The 23,280-nt window shown below is 38.9% G+C and overlaps 3 protein-coding genes across 4 annotated transcripts in view; 2 read left to right on the top strand and 1 right to left on the bottom strand.

The window, feature by feature from the left end:
- The window catches only part of LOC137258001 (zinc finger CCHC domain-containing protein 2-like), a 186,741-nt gene that overhangs the window by 25,542 nt on the left and 137,919 nt on the right, over positions 1-23,280 (top strand). The window lies entirely within an intron of this gene.
- Positions 715-18,420, bottom strand: LOC137257841 (RNA-binding protein NOB1-like). The gene is made up of 8 exons (XM_067795318.1): positions 18,318-18,420; positions 10,154-10,286; positions 9,252-9,385; positions 4,068-4,139; positions 2,409-3,260; positions 1,969-2,066; positions 1,443-1,584; positions 715-1,015 (listed from the first exon to the last, which is right to left on the bottom strand). The coding sequence occupies exons 1-8, from the start codon at positions 18,387-18,389 to the stop codon at positions 752-754; spliced, it is 1,767 nt and encodes a 588-aa protein (XP_067651419.1). The 5' UTR covers positions 18,390-18,420; the 3' UTR covers positions 715-751.
- LOC137257364 (E3 ubiquitin-protein ligase Su(dx)-like) overlaps positions 18,562-23,280 on the top strand; it is a 28,250-nt gene continuing 23,531 nt past the window's right edge. The window contains exon 1 of the mRNA XM_067794691.1: positions 18,562-18,667. The gene's annotated coding sequence lies outside the window, so the exon portion shown is untranslated. The remainder of the gene's footprint in view (positions 18,668-23,280) is intronic.

The raw sequence follows: 23,280 nt of genomic DNA, 5'->3' as shown, positions 1-23,280 counted from the left end.
GTCTTAGTTTAAATACTTTGGACCACTTGGGTCTGATCATTCTGAGAACTGACAGCAACATACTCCTTGTTTAGGTTTGATAAATTGCATGATGTCCAGGGGTGATTAAGTGTAGTGTTATGCTGATATTAGCAATATTCAAACAGTATCACAACAGGGGGACACCAGAAATGGGCTTCAAACATTGTACCCATGTGGGGAATTGAACTGTTGTCAGCGGTATAACCACTAAGTTACCCCACTGACCTGATGCCAAGGAAGTAGAGCAAGAATTAGTAATCAGGATGTCTCACTATCTGTGTTCTACTGTTTATAACTGTATTCCAGTTACATCTGGATGCAGAGTGATTAAGGTCTTCACCCCACCGGTGCAACCGTCAAGCATGGAACTGACAAACCTAGAAACAGTTTGCTGACCAGGATTTGAACCCACTTTCTGGTGAGCCCATTGGACATCTCAGATAGTGGTGCCTTAGACAACCGTACCATCTGTGTCCCATATTTTGATTCCAGGTATTGTTCACCATGAAATGTTTCTCAAACTTGATAAAAACATCATAATTATACTTCCTGAACTCTCTGCCAGTAGAGCTCTGATATTGTAACCACAAGAACTTGCATTCATGGACCAACACATTAATGCTAAGGAAGATAACATATATACTTCTTTCATAACAAACAAAAGTTCACTGAATGACTAGAAAAACTGAAAACTTGTAACATCACATTTTATTCAGTCTGAAACAGGACATTATTTCCGCCTTCCAGTGCTGTTCTTGACCCCGATCTGATGCCGCCTCCTGCCATTCTGGCCTTTGCGCATTATACCGAGTTGTGCAGCCCGACTTGTGACATCATTGCGACAGAAGGGAGATTCTAAAGCCATGAAGTCTGGGTCAAACACATCCATGGACTTGAGAGATTTCTTCGTGGGTCGCTGATGAGGAAACGGTTGGTCTGCCACAAGAATGGGGTTGTTGGCATGCTTACCTCCTTTCGGGGTGGGTAGTGAAAACTGTAAAGAACAGAAAAATGAATATGAATATGAATATGAATATGAAGTTGACACTGAGAAACACCTGGAAAACAAAAACAAACCGCTTCCAAAAGATGTGAGGTAACTCAAAAGCTTTAATTAAAGGGACATTAATAAAATTTGTCCATGTATGAACATGGCAATCCACACTTTTGAATTTTCCCTGAAGGATCACACATAATTGTGGTTTTTGCTATTAAGACTGAAGAATATCTACCACAGAAGCCCCCAAAATTGAGTGTATTCTTACAGGTATTGAAAATGTCAAATTCAGTCATTCAAATAGCCATTACTACTACACAGGAAATTTCAGGTCCAGTAAAATCCTGAATGTATTAAGGCTGGTTTGACAAATGAGCAGTGTATATAGAGTAAATATTAGAGGTTGACAAGAGAAGAAGTGTACCTTTAGTCCCCTTGACGAGAGCTTCTTCCTCCTGGAGAAGAAGTACTTGATGGTTCCATCATCCTGTACAGTCATGGCAATACGCTTCAGTGTATGGTTTCCACAGTGAGGACAAAAAAGCTTTTCCATTTTTGAGGTTATCCTGAATCAAACAAAGTGGGGGTTACTTTACATAATTCAGTTAGTGAGTATGGTTTCACACAGCTAGCGAGAGACACATGAAATGGGCTTCACACGTTGTACCCTTCTGGGAATCGAACCCAAGTTTCTGAATTGACAAGCAGACACTTTAACCATTAGGCTACCTCACCGCCTCGTACCAATAAGTATGTTGGGTCAGTGACAGCCTACAGCAGATTGTATCTGTGTGAAGTGATCTAAATCAAAGTCGTTAGAGGTCAACCATTGTTGTGCGCAACTGAAACACAATACCTTTCAAAGTATATGCAATTGTTTCCTGTGCACATGGTACTTGAGTAAAATATACAATGGAATACACACTGAAACATACAATAATGGAACATACTTGAAGCAGGCGAAACATCGAAGCACATAACTCTTGGCTTTCTTGATGAGCATTCCTTCAACTGAGATGACATTCAAACCCATCTGGATTAACACATTCTGCAGCACAAGAAATTCATATTAAAAATGACAGTAAACTAGCGATGAAATACAGTTTCAAGATTTCAGAAAACAATAAGATAATTTCAATCATTTCATGCCTTGATATTCTCAATGAGATTTTCAGAATTCTCACTCAATGTTTATCACAGACAATCGCACGATTTGTAAGTATAAGATTTGGATGAAAGCAGACTTCAACCGTATTTCAAATCAAAAGTAGAGATGGGTGACACAGAATATAAACAAAAATGGATGTCTGTGGCAGTACTGGCATCGTTATTTTCGTGCATATCAACTGGTGATGCACATACTGCATTTTAATTCTACAAGTTAACTCACCTGCATGGCAAAGTCTGTAGTCAGACACCCAACAGTGACGTCTGCCCTCGCAGTGTCACCACCACCCATCTGCTTCTTCACTTTCTGGATGTTGGACGGAGTTATCCACCCTTCTCCATCCTCCTCCTCCTCCTCCTCACTATCTTCTTCTTCCTCACTCTCCTCTTCTTCCTCTCCACCTTCTTCTTGAATCACACTACTTGGCAACACCTGACCTTCCTTAAATACTCTGACTGCTGCTGGTTTCAACTGAACCTTAGCTTGTCCATCTTGGATTATTTTAGCATATGAAAGAGTGTTTGTACCATCAGTAATGGACTTCTCTAACGGTGAATTGCCTTGAGTCAATAATGAAGGATATTCATCTTTGTCAACCGTAGGCAAATTGTCCTCCCCAGACTTATCCCTTACCTCAACAAAGACTTCAGGAACTACAGATGTCTCCTGACTATTTGTCAGAAAGCTGATTGTGTCCTCTCTTGTGCCTAGAGACAGTGAAGGAAACTCTTCCTCATCGTTCAGGTTGTTAACAGGGCCTGATGTGGAGTCATCCCGGATCTCACTGTAAATCTGCTGAACAGATGATGTTTCACTAGCAGTTACCAGTGTTGAGTTTGATGGGAGAGGAACACTAGACAGAACTGGGCCGTCAATTTTGTGGGTCTCCTGTGTGGATTCAGAATGTGCTTTATCATCTGCTGCTACAATTGTCTGTTGTGTATGTGAGGACACGTCACTGGGGGATGGAGATGAATGTTGGACATCAGATGGTACATCAGTAACTGTTTGTTTCTCCAGTGTTGCAGCCACCTCATCAATGCTCTCTGATATACTCACAGACTGTTCCTCATTCTGAAATCCAAAGAAAATAACATCTAATCTGCTGAACAAATGATGTTTTACTAGCAGTTCCCAGTGTCGAGTTTGATGGGAGAGGAACACTAGACAGAGCTGGGCAGTCATTCTTGTGGGTCTCCTGTGTGGTGCACAGCATATGTCACTACTATGATGACAGTGTGTGGGAGTGTATTGGTCTTTTCAGAGAGGGGATTTGAAAGTAAACTGAAAACTGATCCCACAACATATTTTAATACAATGTCCAATGATGACTAATACAGTTGGTCTTTTCATGCTTCTAAATTATGATCCTTATCCAATGGAAGTCTTCATTAAGGTTGCTTTAGGAGTCATCAACAACCCAAAACTGATCACAAAAAATTCATATAATGATGAACTACCCTGTTCCTCATGTCACAAAAGCTTACATCCATAAGTATTGTTTTTATACGAAAGACAGCCAGCAAAAATCTTTTTGGGAAGTATTGCTTCTTGACAAATTCAAAATGTGATGGCTTTGGTTTCGGGACAGTGAGTTAAAAACAAAAACACTCATCTGTAACTGATCAGGTAGTTGTAAAGTACAAGAATCACAGGAATGGATCCAAGGATAGTGAAGATTTATGGATATCAAAACCCTGGCAAATTAATGTAACCGTCAAGGTAGAAGACCTCACAATTGATTTATTTACCCTCAACTAGTATACCAGATACCAGAGAATATAAATGAGCTGATTTTCTCAAGAACAGGTTTTCTTAAGTGATATGTTGCAATGAGAGGAAAAGTAATGGTCCAATATGGCTAGTGACACAAGTACTTGCCTGTGTTCCAAGGTAGAAGCCAGCAATCTGTGCAGGCTGACTGGGTACTGGAGTGGAGAGATTAATTTCCGTCTGGAACACAGTTCAAACATACTTTTATAGAATGGCTTTATACACTGTTGTATGCAGTGTACTGTCATAGTATGGCTTCATACACTAGTTATATACACTGTTGTTTACTGTTCTTGCACAGGTAAAGACACTGCAGCATGGTTATATGCACTGGTGTATATTGTTGTGACATGACTATATAATCAGGTGAATACTGCTGTGGCATGGTTATATACACTGGTGAATACTGCTGTGGCATGGATATATACACTGGTGTATACTGCTGTGGCATGGTTATATACACTGGTGAATACTGCTGTGGCATGGTTATATACACTGGTGTATACTGCTGTGGCATGGTTATATACACTGGTGTATATTGTTGTGACATGACTATATAATCTGGTGTACACTACTTTGGCATGGTTATATACACTGGTGAATACTGCTGTGGCATGGATATATACACTGGTGTATACTGCTGTGGCATGGATATATACACTGGTGAATACTGCTGTGGCATGGTTATATACACTGGTGAATACTGCTGTGGCATGGTTATATACACTGGTGTATATTGTTGTGACATGACTATATAATCTGGTGTACACTACTTTGGCATGGTTATATACACTGGTGAATACTGCTGTGGCATGGTTATACACACTGGTGTATACTGCTGTGACATGGATATATACACTGGTGTATATTGTTGTGACATGACTATATAATCTGGTGTACACTACTTTGGCATGGTTATATACACTGGTGAATACTGCTGTGGCATGGTTATATACACTGGTGAATACTGCTGTGACATGGATATATACACTGGTGTATATTGTTGTGACATGACTATATAATCAGGTGAATACTGCTGTGGCATGGTTATATACACTGGTGAATACTGCTGTGGCATGGATATATACACTGGTGTATACTGCTGTGGCATGGTTATATACACTGGTGAATACTGCTGTGGCATGGTTATATACACTGGTGTATACTGCTGTGGCATGGTTATATACACTGGTGTATATTGTTGTGACATGACTATATAATCTGGTGTACACTACTTTGGCATGGTCATATACACTGGTGAATACTGCTGTGGCATGGATATATACACTGGTGTATACTGCTGTGGCATGGTTATATACACTGGTGAATACTGCTGTGGCATGGTTATATACACTGGTGAATACTGCTGTGGCATGGTTATATACACTGGTGAATACTGCTGTGGCATGGTTATATACACTGGTGAATACTGCTGTGGCATGGTTATATACACTGGTGAATACTGCTGTGGCATGGTTATATACACTGGTGAATACTGCTGTGGCATGGATATATACACTGGTGTATATTGTTGTGACATGACTATATAATCTGGTGTACACTGCTGTGGCATGGTTATACACTGGCATATATTGTTGTGACATTGTTATATACACTGATGATTACTGCTGTGGCATGGTTATATACACTGGTGTATACTGCTGTGGCATGGTTATTTACACTGGTGAATACTGGTGAATACTGCTGTGGCATGGTTATATACACTGGTGAATACTGGTGAATACTGCTGTGGCATGGATATATACACTGGTGTATACTGCTGTGGCATGGATATATACACTGGTGTATACTGCTGTGGCATGGTTATATACACTGGTGTATACTGCTGTAGCATGGTTATTACACTGATGAATACTGCTGTGGCATGGATATATACACTGGTGTATACTGCTGTAGCATGGATATATACACTGGTGTATACTGCTGTGGCATGGTTACTACACTGATGAATACTGCTGTGGCATGGATATATACACTGGTGAATACTGCTGTGGCATGGATATATACACTGGTGAATACTGCTGTGGCATGGATATATATACTGGTGTATACTGCTGTGGCATGGTTATATACACTGGTGAATACTGGTGAATACTGCTGTGGCATGGATATATACACTGGTGTATACTGCTGTGGCATGGATATATACACTGGTGTATACTGCTGTGGCATGGATATATACACTGGTGTATACTGCTGTAGCATGGTCATTACACTGATGAATACTGCTGTGGCATGGATATATACACTGGTGAATACTGCTGTGGCATGGATATATACATTGGTGAATACTGCTGTGGCATGGTTATATACACTGGTGAATACTGCTGTGGCATGGATATATACACTGGTGAATACTGCTGTGGCATGGTTATATACACTGGTGAATACTGCTGTGGCATGGTTATATACACTGGTGAATACTGCTGTGGCATGGATATATACACTGGTGAATACTGCTGTGGCATGGATATATACACTGGTGAATACTGCCGTGGCATGGATATATACACTGGTGAATACTGCTGTGGCATGGATATATACACTGGTGAATACTGCTGTGGCATGGTTATATACACTGGTGAATACTGCTGTGGCATGGATATATACACTGGTGTATACTGCTGTGGCATGGATATATACACTGGTGTATACTGCTGTGGCATGGACATATACACTGGTGTATACTGCTGTGGCATGGATATATACACTGGTGTATACTGCTGTGGCATGGTTGTATACACTGGTGTATACTGCTGTAGCATGGTTATTACACTGATGAATACTGCTGTGGCATGGTTATATGCACTGGTGTATACTGGTGAATACTGCTGTGGCATGGATATATACACTGGTGAATACTGCTGTGGCATGGATATATACACTGGTGAATACTGCTGTGGCATGGATATATATACTGGTGTATACTGCTGTGGCATGGTTATATACACTGGTGAATACTGGTGAATACTGCTGTGGCATGGATATATACACTGGTGAATACTGCTGTGGCATGGATATATACACTGGTGAATACTGCTGTGGCATGGATATATACACTGGTGAATACTGCTGTGGCATGGATATATACACTGGTGAATACTGCTGTGGCATGGATATATATACTGGTGTATACTGCTGTGGCATGGTTATATACACTGGTGAATACTGGTGAATACTGCTGTGGCATGGATATATACACTGGTGTATACTGCTGTGGCATGGTTATATACACTGGTGAATACTGCTGTGGCATGGATATATACACTGGTGTATACTGCTGTGGCATGGATATATACACTGGTGTATACTGCTGTAGCATGGTTATTACACTGATGAATACTGCTGTGGCATGGTTATATACACTGGTGAATACTGCTGTGGCATGGTTATATACACTGGTGAATACTGCTGTGGCATGGATATATACACTGGTGAATACTGCTGTGGCATGGATATATACACTGATGAATACTGCTGTGGCATGGATATATACACTGATGAATACTGCTGTGGCATGGATATATACACTGGTGAATACTGCTGTGGCATGGATATATACACTGATGAACACTGCTGTGGCATGGATATATACACTGATGAATACTGCTGTGGCATGGATATATACACTGGTGAATACTGCTGTGGCATGGATATATACACTGGTGAATACTGCTGTGGCATGGTTATATACACTGGTGAATACTGCTGTGGCATGGTTATATACACTGGTGAATACTGCTGTGGCATGGATATATACACTGGTGAATACTGCTGTGGCATGGATATATACACTGATGAATACTGCTGTGGCATGGATATATACACTGGTGAATACTGCTGTGGCATGGATATATACACTGGTGAATACTGCTGTGGCATGGTTATATACACTGGTGAATACTGCTGTGGCATGGATATATACACTGGTGTATACTGCTGTGGCATGGATATATACACTGGTGTATACTGCTGTGGCATGGATATATATACTGGTGTATACTGCTGTGGCATGGATATATACACTGGTGTATACTGCTGTGGCATGGTTGTATACACTGGTGTATACTGCTGTAGCATGGTTATTACACTGATGAATACTGCTGTGGCATGGATATATGCACTGGTGAATACTGGTGAATACTGCTGTGGCATGGATATATACACTGGTGAATACTGCTGTGGCATGGTTATATACACTGGTGAATACTGCTGTGGCATGGTTATATACACTGGTGAATACTGCTGTGGCATGGTTATATACACTGGTGGATACTGCTGTGGCATGGATATATACACTGGTGTATATTGTTGTGACATGACTATATAATCTGGTGTAAACTGCTGTGGCATGGTTATACACTGGCATATATTGTTGTGACATTGTTATATACACTGATGATTACTGCTGTGGCATGGTTATATACACTGGTGTATACTGCTGTGGCATGGTTATATACACTGGTGAATACTGGTGAATACTGCTGTGGCATGGTTATATACACTGGTGAATACTGGTGAATACTGCTGTGGCATGGATATATACACTGGTGTATACTGCTGTGGCATGGATATATACACTGGTGAATACTGCTGTGGCATGGTTATATACACTGGTGAATACTGCTGTTGCATGGTTTTATACACTGGTGTATACTGCTGTGGCATGGTTATATACACTGGTGTATACTGCTGTAGCATGGATATATACACTGGTGTATACTGCTGTGGCATGGTTATTACACTGATGAATACTGCTGTGGCATGGTTATTACACTGATGAATACTGCTGTGGCATGGATATATACACTGGTGAATACTGCTGTGGCATGGATATATACACTGGTGAATACTGCTGTGGCATGGATATATATACTGGTGAATACTGCTGTGGCATGGTTATATACACTGGTGTATACTGCTGTGGCATGGTTATATACACTGGTGTATACTGCTGTAGCATGGTTATTACACTGGTGAATACTGCTGTGGCATGGATATATACACTGGTGAATACATAGCATAGCTACATACTAGTATTCTTGTGTATGTTGTTGTGGCATGGTTATATACGCTGGTGAATATTGCCGTGGCATGGCTATATACACTGGTGAATTCTGCTGTAGCATGACTATATACACCAGGGTACACAGCTATCAAATGCCTACATACACTGGCATGACAAGGTTAAATACAGCTGTGTATGTAGCTGTAACATGGTAACATCATCAACCAATCAAACCACTGCACCCGAGATGTGAAACAAGCTACCTTTGTGTCTGGTGATGTCTTGATGTGCTTTGTCCCAACATGTTCCTTCTCTAGCTGATAGGCAAGTGCAAGGACTCGAATATCAACAGCAGACAGGCTTGGGTAATCGCCAGTCTTTTTGGAAAACTCAGTCACTAAAGGAAACAAAAGTGTCAAACAGAATATCTAGTCTCAACCAACTTATAAAGGTTTTCTTAAAAAATAGATTATGCCATTAGAACTAAAAATGCTTAACATGAAACCTCCATAGACTGTCACTAGGATTGTCTCGAAAGTAAAATTGCATTCACAATGCAAGGCTTTTTAGAGAAATTTTTTGAGCAAACATGCTGCAAAGTTCAGATCTGTACAGAAATACAAGGATGCAAGTTGAAAGGAACCATGCAGAGCTTTGCTATATTATTGGGTTTTAATTTCTTAACTAACGACTAAATGAATACTGCTGAATTATTTTGCATATTTAAATACGGAATCATTAAATAAATGATTATCTGAAGCTAGATCTGCAACAAACATACAACACTAGCTGGCAAGATGTGCTTACGTACTGCCAACATACAGACAACACGAGCTGGCACAATGTGCTCACCTAATGTCAATATACATACAAAACAGGCTGGCACTATGTGATACCTAATGCCAATATACATACAACACAGGCTGGCACAATGTGCTTACTTATTGACAACATACATACAACACAGGCTGGCACAATGAGCTTACCTAATGTCAATATACATACAAAACAGGCTGGCACTATGTGATACCTTATGCCAATATACATACAACACAGGCTGGCACAATGTGCTTACCTAATGACAACATACAGACAACACAGGCTGGCACAATGACCTTACCTAATGTCAATATACATACAACACAGGCTGGCACTATGTGCTTACCTAATGCCACTGATTCCGCTGATGGTTCCCTGTATTCAAGCTTGTAGGGAAGAAACTGAAGGCGCTGTTTCGTAGCTTTATCTTTAATTTCTCCAATAACTTCAGGCAGACTGTAAATCTGTTCTCCTATGTCCTATAAAAAGCATAAAAACGTAAAAATTGGTATCTCATATTTATCCTGACTCATGGTATAGTTGGTTTTCTCCCTTTCCCTTTAGACAGTTATGTGGAAACTTGAATCCCTTGGCTCCCAAGAACAGTAAAAATTCACTCACCCATGTAGAGCCCAACTTTCCCACCGAAGTCATTTTTCCTTATCCTGACTCATGCTATAATTCCTTACTGAATCCAATGGAAATAAGTGGCGGCTCAGACGCAATAACGGTATTTACGGTGACTGTTAGATCAAGATTGCGTCTGATCACTTACCTCCTGGGAATTCTTACAGCTTCTACTGCGGTCAAAACACCCCGTGATAATTGGTGGACCACCTTCTCTTAAATCAATAAAAGTAAATCATACAGATATTGCGGCTTGTAGATAAACTGGTATGCCTTGATGTCTAGTTATCTAGAATGCTATGTGTTATGGTAAGGACTATTACCGAAAATGAGTCTAGATCACTCATGCACTGACTTATCTTGTAAGCTGGTACAGTTGACTGGCGTCAACTAGTCAACATGATACAGATGAAATGTGCTGGAACTATGAGTTGTTGCGCTACTACAAAGGGCCTGAACTGATGGATACTGGATACACCTTCTGTAGCGATATCGTGAAGATAATGGTTGTTGAACACTGTGTACGGCTTCCAAAAAGCAGCCTTCCATACTGAATGATGGAGAGCAATTCCCATGTAGTGCAAGTGTCAAGGCTAATGTTTTAATTGTGTGAAGGTTGGAGGCTCTGGGATGATAAAGCCCTGCTGCTCTGTAAGCAAGAAAGGACGACAGTTCTGATCCCAAACCGATCATTGTTAAGGAGACTTCAATAATCGTGGTGGGTGAAAGCAGGATAAGAAGACACTTGAACTTCCTCCTAGTAGCAGTCCATTCTAAAAAGATGTTCAAGGCTGTGAATGGGCACAGGGACAGGTCTTGTGTATTATCTGGTGTGAGGATCGTACATAATGGTGGGACGTGGATTTGCCAATCCAGACGACCATTTAGCCGATTCTTCACTATGAAATCTTATCTAAGTGTCAGGTGAACTGCAGCATGCTTTCATGAGTGAGTGAGTGAGTGAGTGAGTGAGTGAGTGAGTGAGTGAGTGAGTGAGCTTAACGCCGCACTCAGCAACATTCCAGCTATATGGCGGCGGTCTGTAAATAATGGAGTCTGGACCAGACAATCCAGCGATCAACAACATGAGCATCGATCTGCGCAAATGGGAACCAGTGACCTGTGTCAACCAAGTCAGCAAGTCTGACCAACTGATCCTGTTAGCCGTCTCTTACAACAAGCATAGTCGCCTTTTATGGCAAGCATGGGTTGCCAAAGTCCTAACCTACCCTGGGACCTTTATGGGTCTCTGACATCCGAGCAGCTATAGTTAAGGCGAAGAAGAAGAACATCTTCTGAGTTAACAGCTCTAAAGTAGTGTGGCTCAATGGCTCACAGTTGTCACTGCTAACATATGGCAGCACTATGTTGAGGTCCCAGACTGGATCTTCTGCTGTTGGTCTCCGAGCTTGAATGACCTCAGCAGAGTAACGAGTTCAGGCACTTGGTGAGCTTGACCCCCATATCTATGGAGAGTATGGCAAACTAGTTCAAACTCTCCCACTTAACATCAATGAGGTTCCAAATTGATTGTTTTAAGGCCAGTGTAAGTGCCTTAGCTACTCCGATGTTGTACCCTATTGGGCAGTACATAATACATTCCGTGTGTGTAGCTGGAACCCTCCTGGACTGCAGTGAGCTTGGTTTGTTTAAGGACGGATAAGTAGATTGTATGGTAGATGTAGCAGTGGTTCTTCCAGGAGCTGTATTAGGTCTGGAAACCAAGTTCTTGCTGACCAGTGAGGCATGACCAAAATCAGTCGTAGGACTTTGATGTAGGAGATCTTGAGCCTGCTCACCATCCTGACTTTGTGTGCTGGGGTTTAGGTGCATCTGACCACTTTCTAAATGGCATTGTGTAATCAGAGCTTTTGGCTGTGGGTGCCATGCCAATTCACACTTATCAGAGGGGTACACAAAGTACACAGCCTAGACTACCAGTTGTCTGACTTCCATTTTGTGGAAGTCATGGTGGTTGAGTGGGCTAGGCGACTGACTTTGTGTGCTGGCGATTAGGTGCCTCACTCTCAGGGTGAGGGTTTGAATCCCGGATGGGACCTCAAACCAAAAAGTACTAGAATTTTGCAGACCATTACTAGCTAGTTCGCTCTTGTGGTAAGTGCAGCATATACAACTTGTCTGGTTTCGACAGTTAGTCTAGATTGAAACGCTTCACTGTACAAGAGGTGGAACTTCTCCTTGGAGTTAGAGAGAAAATTTGAGAGTAGAAGTGTTGAGACTGTCAGATGCCACAAGAGTGTTGGTGCTGCCAATGGCTTGAGTATAAGATGCTTCATGTACATGATGCAAGAAGCCATTGGCGAATAACAAATGCTGACAAAAACATCTTCTCCATTCTGTATGGCATGGATCATCTCTTTGTTGATGGCGCTGGGCCCTGCTCGACTGAATAATGTGCTTCTAGTAGTCATGTCAAGTTGTGCCACCTTCATGTCTTCAACTCTAGAGCTGTGTGACTAGTCACTGAGAAGTAAGAAGTCTTTGTCTATATCTGGTGCCTTGAGGAATGGTTCCATATTATGTAGAAGGAACCTCCTGGTGTTGAATGAAGGAGAGTGCTGTGCTGCGCTTGAAACTTAGTTGTCTTCACGAAAGCAGCAGTCAAGTTTTTTGGGACCTATGATATCGGCTTCATCAGAGGAAATGTCAAAGTATCGATGTCATTATCCATGATACAGTAGGTTTCTGCCTGGTGGAAGTCATGGGCCAGTGATCCATGCAGGTATTTCAGCATCAGTACAGATGGATGAGTCCAGATAATCCTGGATGTTGTCTTCCATTGTCTGACCTTCCTCGTGGATGGAGTCTCTGAAGGACACTACTGGTGAAGATTGTTTGAGAGGAGTTCTGTACACAACTGCTGCTGCATCGCCATGGGAACTGCTGGTTGAAAGCTGCATAGTAGCATCTGGGAGCTGATGCTGACATGCTTTGAGATGGGCAGGCAATGCAGGATGCAGGTAGTGACTTGAAGCTGGACATGGGGTAGCGTTCACGAATGCTGGCAGGTTGACTGGAGCACTGTTGCTAGGATGAGGGTGTTGATATAGCGCTGATTAAACTCTTGAGTAACATGGATGGACTGCATAGAAGCTGGCTGACTACTGGCACAGCTGGAATAGTGGAGGAGCTATGCAGTGTAGACAGCATGACTGCTGCTGTAGCTGCTGCAGCTGCTGCATGATGACTGCGTAGAAGGGTTCGCAATGGGTGTAGTCATCTGCTGCACAGACCATAAAATAATCTGCTTAAGAACCAGTAGTCATCAGTAAGATGAAATGTCTGCTTCAGGTCATTTGAGAACGGCTTAACTTCAGGCATCAATGACTTCAAAGATCTCGATAATTTGTATTCTTTGCCAGCCTCTGGAGATCAGGTCCCTCCCTAAGAGGAGGCTTCCTTTTATGAAGAAATTGTGTTGCTGTCTTCACAAGAGTGGCAGAGACAGGAGTAATCCAAAAGGGAGACTCCAAAGAAATATCACATTACTCAATATTGGCAGAAAAGGGAATAATAAGATTCTCGGAGGATAATAGAGGAGTCAACTCATGTTCAGATAACTTGAAAACACCCTTGACCCTACTGTCATGCCTAAGTTTGTCCATACTCTTGGGTAAACGGGATAATAAATATTTATAACATGGGCATCTGATAAATGTGTGCAATATATACATGAGGCAAAAGAACATTATGTGTTCACCCAAAAGGAGCACAAAGGGAGCGGATCAAGCCAAGATGCATAGCTTCCAACGGGCAATGTTTACATGCCACCATGTGAAAACAGTCACCTGAAATAGAGTGAAAAAATACACTGCTATCATAACAGATAGTTCTAGAATACAATTCACGCCTATAATTTGAAATTTTGGCCTCAGGGTAAAAGGATATAATCTGTAAAATGGGCCAAAGAAGCTGACCAAATGTCTGCTTGGGTGATAAGAGCATGGCCCAGGCCACATGAGACGCCTTTGGCCGGAAAGTGGGGCTTGTGATGGGTAAGTGAATTTTGACTGTCCTTGGAAACAAAGGAATTAAAGTTTTCATGTACCCGTCTAAAGGGAAAAGGAGATATGCAATCACAGCATGAGTAAGAGTCAACGCAAGAAAAAACACATGAATTCATGAGTTATTAAATCTTTTCTATCAATGTAATAACAGCTGAAAGATAAAAGTGAATGATTACTACATGCCACAAACATCATGTGTCTGCTAACTGAGTGACAAAATTTTTGGTGTAAGCCTGCTTTGCGGGCAAAAAGTTAAATACAAAATTGTTTGGTCACTTTTCAATATAATTGTTATTGCTGTGAAAATGCATTCTCCTGTCTGTTTAGCTATGATTTCAGAAAGAAAAAAACTAAATATTCATATCTTCTACACAGCACAAGTGGTACATGTGGTTTTACCTCAAAGAGGCCCAGATAAGCTTTGTATCTGGGTAAAATATGCATAGAAACATTCAAGTTAAGTATTAAAAAATAATTTGTGCATACCAATTACACACCAAAAATGTAAGCCTCTTGATATTGTCAGTGTATGAAATAGTGTCTGCCTGGAAGCCCACTGCTTGCTAGTTACATAATGGGCTTACAACTTTTTTTCATAGCCGGTCCTGTGCGCCTATGGGAAATATTTAGAAAAATAATTTACAAGTGTGGAAACTAGATGATGTCTGTATAGTTCATGATCTATCAAACTGTAACTTCCACAGATCAACCTACCCATTTATCTAACACTAAAAGTGACAGGTCTAAATAATGCTTTCAGCCAATGAATAATGTTGTTCTTTCCGACACTCAATGAATTAACAACAGTGACCATGGTGACCACCAAGTCATGGTTACATTAAATTTGCTTCTACACATGATTAAGTTCACCTCACTACAAGTAATTAATGAATTACTTTCTTTTAACACCATATCTCAATTTCCTATATTTAATACAGAGCTGTTTACATGTTAACAGGGTCTGCTACATTTTTCAGTTATCAGCCCTGTCGGCTTCCTGGCTTTCTATAGGAGTTTCATACACTGATATTGTTGTGTATTGTCAAAGCTTGGAAACTTGCAATCCACCCATAATAAATACAGATATTATCAACACATTCAAAATTATCAAGGTAACAATTTTTATCAACAGAAAGAATGTAATGTTACCTTTAAGCTGTCATTTACTTCAGAAAGTACAAGAAAGCCTACTGAATCCAGAGTTAAATGAGAAAATGTTAAACATGACATTAAAAATGGAACCAAAAAATAATCAAGAGAGACAATCAAGGATGACCTTCATTGTCAGTGATCAGTGAAGCCTAAGAGCAGTAAATTTGATACCTTGTTGATAAGTTAGTGCTCAAATGGATTCTAAACATAAAGACTATGTTAAAGGGGCACTGATGCGGAGCAATTACCGTGGACTGGTGTAAACTTTTGTTATTGTTTTTCTCCCGTGAGTACCCGGATGATATCCCAGAATTCGTGACTGGTTCGTGACCTCTGCTGCGCAGTCCGTAAGCGCAATTGATAGTTTAATTATAGACAGATCAACTGAGGTGAAGTCATTTGTACTTCATTACAAATGTATTAGGAAAACAAATGAAACACTTTGAAGGTTAAACATCTGCCAGTGGTAGAAATGGTAAAAAACTATTAGGACGGAAAAATAACGAAGCCAATGTACGTCTCTATATTTTGTCTCATAACCCTAATTAGTTTATTGTCATATTTGTATGATTCTGAAAATTAATAAAAGAACACACGATTTGCTCATACTCATAGTAAATTTCTAACATAACAGCAACATTTATACATTGTATAGATTGCCAATGTGGATCCTATTTCACACACATACGCGATCTAGTGTGTGTTTTCTGTCATACAGATTCTGCTGAATGCTACAACAAATAAATTAAAACAAAATGCAAATAATGAATGTAAAACAGACTAATTTTATAGCAACAATGTCAGGCTACTACCTTGTTCAGGAATGTATCCATCAATATCCACATAAAAGAAAGATATTCCATTCATCTGCAGCTGGTGAATAATCCTGCTCTGTGTCGCGTGTCTTACAACAGTCTAATTTGCGAAAAAGTAACACATCGTTTCACGTCTTTCGTTGGTGAAACCTAGATAAACCTCTCATTGGTCTCCCAAGATAGCACACCTGGCAACTAATTGTATGATGTCCACCATTCTAAGTAATTTAGTTAACCAATATTGAGCAATCAATCAATCAACGCAAGGGTGGTTAATTCTTTGAAGGGAGGATGTTGTTTTTGCACTCACACTTTACGACAGGGTGTAGTCATCTACACACACTGCCTTTTGACAAATCCGCTAGAAGATAAAAGTAATTAATCAATCAGTGTGTTATCCGTTAATCCTTTGATCGATGTTTGTTTTTGTAACTCAGCTGATAAACCCTCTTGCATCACTTACATGCACATATTACATAACATACAATACATTTGCCATTACAGACCTTAATTTATAATGTTGAGTATTTACTCCAGACAGGAGAAATGCCAAATGGGAACCTTTGTTGAGTAACCGAAGTGGTGTTACTACTAATTATAACTGTTATAAATTCATGAATTGACCATCAAGAGAATGATGACAAATAACACGTGTAGGTTTACACCATCAAACGCGAGTTACAGCAAGGAAGATGTAATCTCTGTGTCGCATGAAGCCTGAAAACACTTATGGGCCGAAACTGTTTTGAGGATACCAACGGAATTTCGTTACATAAGGAATACATACAGGCATTTGCTGTGTACTTTGGTAAATAGGTGAAATAATTTTTTTTTTACGCAAGACAATTTTCAGATTTCTGTACCAAAGGCAAAGTCATCTTATTTTTTGTTTACGAATTCAAATAAATCAACTGTGTGTTTATTATCATAAATAATAAACCATTGTAGCTACCATAGCTACCAAAATTTACGTATGCTATTCGCTATCACAGCTCAGCCAACACTCAAAACTACCTAAATATAAAGCTTTGCAATCTTCCGTACTGAAACAAATGGCTTGCTACGTGCCTGTAGACATCATATTTTCATGTAACATGATTAAATATCGAGGTTAAAAACACAGAAATAGGATCAAATTGGATCAGTAACTATACCATCCAAGCATCCGAAATGAACTACACTGCTGGGATATTTGGTTACGATCAGACAAGGAATACCATGGATATTTTAAACAAATGGCATGTGATGGGCATCCGGCCTCCTGACTGTTTAGGTGAAGAAATTCTACTAATATGGACAGGAGCCCAGTTCCTTTGTCCGTCACGGTCGAAGGAGTGGGCGCTGACCAATTTGCGGTCTGCTTTCGTAATTAGACCGTTGGCGAGAAGCATTATTCGCTCCGCATCAGTGCCCCTTTAAGAGTTCCTTCAAATGGAAGAGTTCCACCCGCACCCCATTCTTTACAAAGTAAACATTTGCTCCAAGGGAGTTCTTCCATGGTGTAATATTCCAATAATTAAACATGTTCATTGATAGTTTGTTGGTTTTTTTAAAATATCTGTTCTAGTTTATTGAATGTATATTTAGTGAAGGGTATGCATGTCAGTTTGTAATATTGGTTTTTGATGAGGGCGGGTGATACAGGTGGAACTCCCATCTAGCCTGATAATATGTATAAATTAATGTACTATATTCACAGCTCTGGCTGTCCGTATTACACACACCAAGTGACCAACAACTCAAAAAATAAATGACTCAATGTGGTGTAAGAGTTTCAGATACACTGTCACGACAAACTTGAATTATCAAAATAACAAGTCCCTCAATACCTGTAAGATACAGATACAAATAAAAATCAAGGGTTAATTATCATAAAAAAGTAACTTACACGGAGTGGTGCATTTCGAATAAAGGCACCAGTATCAGCAACAACGTGCTTCACTTTCGTGGAGGTCGCCATTTTGCAATCACGTGATGTATATTTTGACAGATACTTTGATGCTAAATGTATTTTGATTTATATGTTGTATATCAATAAATTCGCAGTTTGTTTATTTGATAATTCTTATGGTTCTTATTTCTGTGTCTTTTTTCTTCAAATATCTAAAAGTCTCGTTACTTCGGGATATGGTACTTGTGACGTAAGTGGTCACATGATCAGTGATGGTGGTCAACAGGAGTAATATTTAGAAAGTGTACGACGACAAATTTTACCGATATATTCTGTGTGTTTAAGAGGTATGTCAATTTAGATGGTGTATTGATCTAGTTTAAGTTTTCAACAACATGAATACGTATATGGCGGCAAGAGATGTTGCAATAAATACATACTGATCGACATTTTCGTGCCAAATATTTTCGTACAATCTCTGTCTTCCTAGTTCCTCTATCACTCACGAACATTTGACAGGTACATTCAGGACACTTCTTTCTGCGTTTCTTTAGGTATTTGTTAAAATAACAAATCTGTTGAATTGACTTGTGTCATCAAAAGACATAAGACAATATGTTTGATTAATTAGGTTTGTTTACATTACCATCAATATACAAAACATTCTGTGAAGGTCAGGGATGAAATTGCAGAATGTGATTAACAAATCTTGTGATTCTGGGTTTGTTTACTTTTAGATGCATATATTCAGATAATGTTACTTTTAAGGTTTTTATTGAAAGACAGGTTTGCTGCCCTATTTTCTCTATAGTTTACGACATATCACTCTAGTTTTGGTGTTACCTGGACATGGATAGGGGGTCTGTTGAATTAATGTCAGTTTTAGATAATAATTTGTTACCTGTTCAGTACCTTGACATACTCTTCAATTGACATGCATATATTGTAAGTTTTTGTGATTTAATATGCAAAGGTTTTTGTTTTGAATTTGTTGGTTTATTGTTTTCATGTTTTTGAAACATTTTTTATTCAGTTTTCATTCATATGATGTTGTTAGAAACAGAAATCTTTCATTTGTTGCTAACTTTTTCGTGATTCTTTAAGTAGCGTACTTAAAGGAAGAATTCCAGCTGGTACACTTTATCCCATACACAGGATGAACACAGATTATTTTCTTATGTTGCAAATATGAAAATGTTAATATTAGTGCCATCACTGAAATTAAAAAAATTATTCTTACCCATTTTAGCTTTATTTATTCAAATTAGTTTCTGAGACATGATATCTCTAAATTGTGACAAATTGTTATCACTGTTTAAATAATTGTCTGTTTAGCATGCCTTGAGAAATATTGCTGGATTTTAATTGCAGTGAACATAACTGAGTATTTATCTGTCAGTCTACTTTATGTTTTAGCAAGCCATTTAAGAATTTAGACTTTTCTATGCAATGACTAGAAGCACCAGCCATCAACAAATGGAAAGACAGCCATCATGACTGTTATCACATTTATAATAGTGTGTCAGTGTGATTTAAGTATATTGATTGAACGATTAGTTCAGCTTGTTCAAATGGTAAAATCCTGTGTATCTTTTGTGCTTTTCTCCTGTTCAGGGTTTCTCTGAAATTTGTATGTTAATGCCAAAATAACGTGTTTGTTTTAGAAACCTACTTCATCTTGCAAACTAGTTCATTCTGACTGAATAGTTTGGATAGCTGTTTTTCCAAAACACTCTTCAAGAAGTAGCATTACTGACTATCAGTTTTATTATGTATTCAATGTGTTCAGTGATTCTGAAAAAAAAACTCCAACCAAAGTACCTTCCAGTGGTCACCTTACTTCATGTAACTTGGTCAGGTTGCCTGAACAAAGATATTTGTAATTTTGACCCTTATTGTAGCAGGTGCGCTCTAGATTTGTCGACTTGTGTTACACTTTACAGGATCTGATAATAATTACGACCAGGGAAAATACATATATACAACCTTTCTAGCTTATTGTAATTTTCAAGAACACAAACACATGGCATGATTACCCCTATTAACATGAGAAACATGTTATGAAAGCATCAGCCTCCCCTTCTAACCTTGTCAGAAAAAATACATTAGATTGACTGCAGCATAAATTGACAACAAGCAGAATGTGCAGTGATTAAGTAACTCTACACGTTCAGCCTAATGCCACTCAGAACAATACAGTAAACTTAACATTTATAACCAACATGCTTACATAACAAACTGACAGCTATATCAACTTCATTTTTTTGTTTTTTATATCTATATATTTTCTTGATGTGTGCTGTGTTTTTGTTCTTTAGTGGGTTGAGAGATATAACAGCCACTCTCTGTGTTATACAATGCATATAAGAAACTACAGTACAACAAACTGCAATTAGTGGTCTCTTTGAGTTTGTTATAACTGTAGTTTACTGTATCAGTATGGACGTCCAATTATTGTTTCCCATTTGGCACTCCTTTGGTTCCTGATCTGATCTATAACATCCCTTACGTAAGTAGCATTACATTGATATCTTCCATTATTGTGTTTAGGATGTGTAGAATTGATCTGGCCCAGTGTAGCCTTAACTAATACCTGTTGTAGCAATATCTGGCTTGCATGACTGAAGGCGAAGTGAGGTTCTTTTGTGTCAGTAACATACAGAAGGACATAGACTTCTGTTTTTTAATCTTTATTTTGTTGAGCCATCACCTTTGACCTTAAGCATTGCAACATTATATATGTGTTCCTAATATCCCAAAGTTAATGGAGTTAAAACATATGAATGATCACACTTTCAGTGTCTTTTAAAAAAGAGCATAATAAATCCAATACAATATTTTTTGGCCATTACGACAACCATTCTGATGTAATAGCTGTAGAATATCATGTGATAAGACTTTTCTTTGTGTTTGTAAACAAGCATACTTTTTCTGAAACAAGTGGCCAAAAATTGAAATATTTTTACTAGTTTTAGGATTTGTTTCAATGAAAGTTAAACATTCCATGACATGTTCACCTACATGCATAGTTTTAGTGAAAACATGCAATATTTTGAATGGAGTGTGTAGGATATGGCAATGCATCAGAGGTACAAGGCTGTTTGTAAGGGACACAGAGTTCATGCAATCTACAAATAATTTAGAACATTCCAGTGATCTGTGCCAATCATAAAATCTTTTAAAATCGAACATTTGTGTTATTTTCCAAAATTTACATATTACTGTAAAAAGAAATATGTGTACCGAATGCAAAGCTAGGGGCAACATGTGACAACATATTTAAATGACTTTCAGAAGCCCCCAAATTAACTATAGTTAGATGTCTTCAGTTTTACATATTTTCCGCTTTTCCAGATTTCACAATAAAAATCTTTAAAGCGAGTATTCTAATACATTTGTCTCCCCGTCCGAAGGATAAGTCTGAGACTATTTTTACGTTCCCCTTGATATATGTGGCAGGTCAGTCGTTGTGTCATTTGATTTTATCTACCTTTTGTTATGTATAATGTAGCATGCATATGTTTGAGAACAGAACAGTATTATGTAAGAATGCCCATACAAGTGTTTCAGAATCAATGCTTTGCCATGTGTACCCGGTTTAGTACTGAGATCATATGATATTGTGCACCCTGGATATTATGCTTCTGTATATTGAGTTATTTTGTTCAAATTGATTTTCCGTTTGGTTCTGTTTGTTTACTATAGAGTTAAGGTGTCATGAAAATTGGTACAAACCTACCACTATCGGAATTACAACTGCCTTATTCTACAGGTATGGGGAATATGATGTATGGTTTTTAGCATTAAAAAATATGGAAATATATTACAGTGATTAAAAAAGTAATACTCTGTAACTGAATTTTGTAATCAATAAAAACAGTCTGTTACTTGTTAGGACATTTTCCCATGTCTGGAAAGAAAAATGGTGCTGAGGTATTATAAAAATTAGACATGAACATGATGGAAGATGGGAATCTTTGTTGTAACCCTATTGTATAGAGTTGAAACTGAATGAGGCCCCTACAACAGCAAGTCTCAGCATTCAGCAGGACCATGGGTCCAATGTCATTTCCAACACACAATGATTATGAACAGGCTAACTGAAATCAGAAACTCCATTACATTAAAATTTTCAGTGACGTTTTGCTTGTCAGCATATTCAATGTCAATGTTTTTATGGTTATTTTTAATGTTTTATGGGTACAGCGTGAGAAGCCTATTTCTGGTGTCCAATGCAGTGATATGGCTGGAATACTGGTGAAAGTGGCGTAAAATTTACCTCACTCAATGTTTTATATGTAATTTGCCCAGCAAATATTAAGAGTGGTTCAATGCAGCAAGCAGTGTACAATGTCTCTATTAGGGCTGTTATGATTCACCCACATATGATTGAATCATATACATTATGTATTCATACCGGTTTTATTGTGATCACTAGAATTGAATTTTATTTAAAGTACCACTACTGTTTTCACTTCTGTTTGGGTGTTATTTATCAAACCATTATGGAAAATGTAACAGATCCTAGCCAGGCAGGATATTGGTCAACACTCTAATATGTTTGACAGTAATGTTGTCATTGGTAATCATTGTCATGTATTAACATTCACCTTAGTCAGAGAGCGGTGCAGAAGCCGAGTGGTTAAAGCATTCTTTCGTCATGCCTCGATTCCCCACATGGGTATAATGTTAGAAGCCTATTTCTGCCGTTCCTCACCACGAGAAAAGTGTTGTTAAACTAAACTCAGTCAATCAGCATGGTCAAAACATAGTCAAAAACGAATTTTATTGTTGTCTCCTCACTGAATGTAATATAATGAAAAATACATCAACTGCTGTTTTGTTATTGTGTTCATGATCCAATATTCATATTCGTTATTCCACATTCATGTATCATATTCATGTCAGGGAATTTATTGATGCCCTAGTTTCCATTTGGTATTACACTCACAACACTTTG

This window comes from Haliotis asinina, chromosome 12 (genome assembly GCF_037392515.1).
Source record: "Haliotis asinina isolate JCU_RB_2024 chromosome 12, JCU_Hal_asi_v2, whole genome shotgun sequence".
Lineage (NCBI taxonomy): Eukaryota > Metazoa > Mollusca > Gastropoda > Lepetellida > Haliotidae > Haliotis > Haliotis asinina.
Note: the sequence above shows the minus strand (reverse complement) of the source record. Positions and strands in the feature narration are given on the sequence as shown.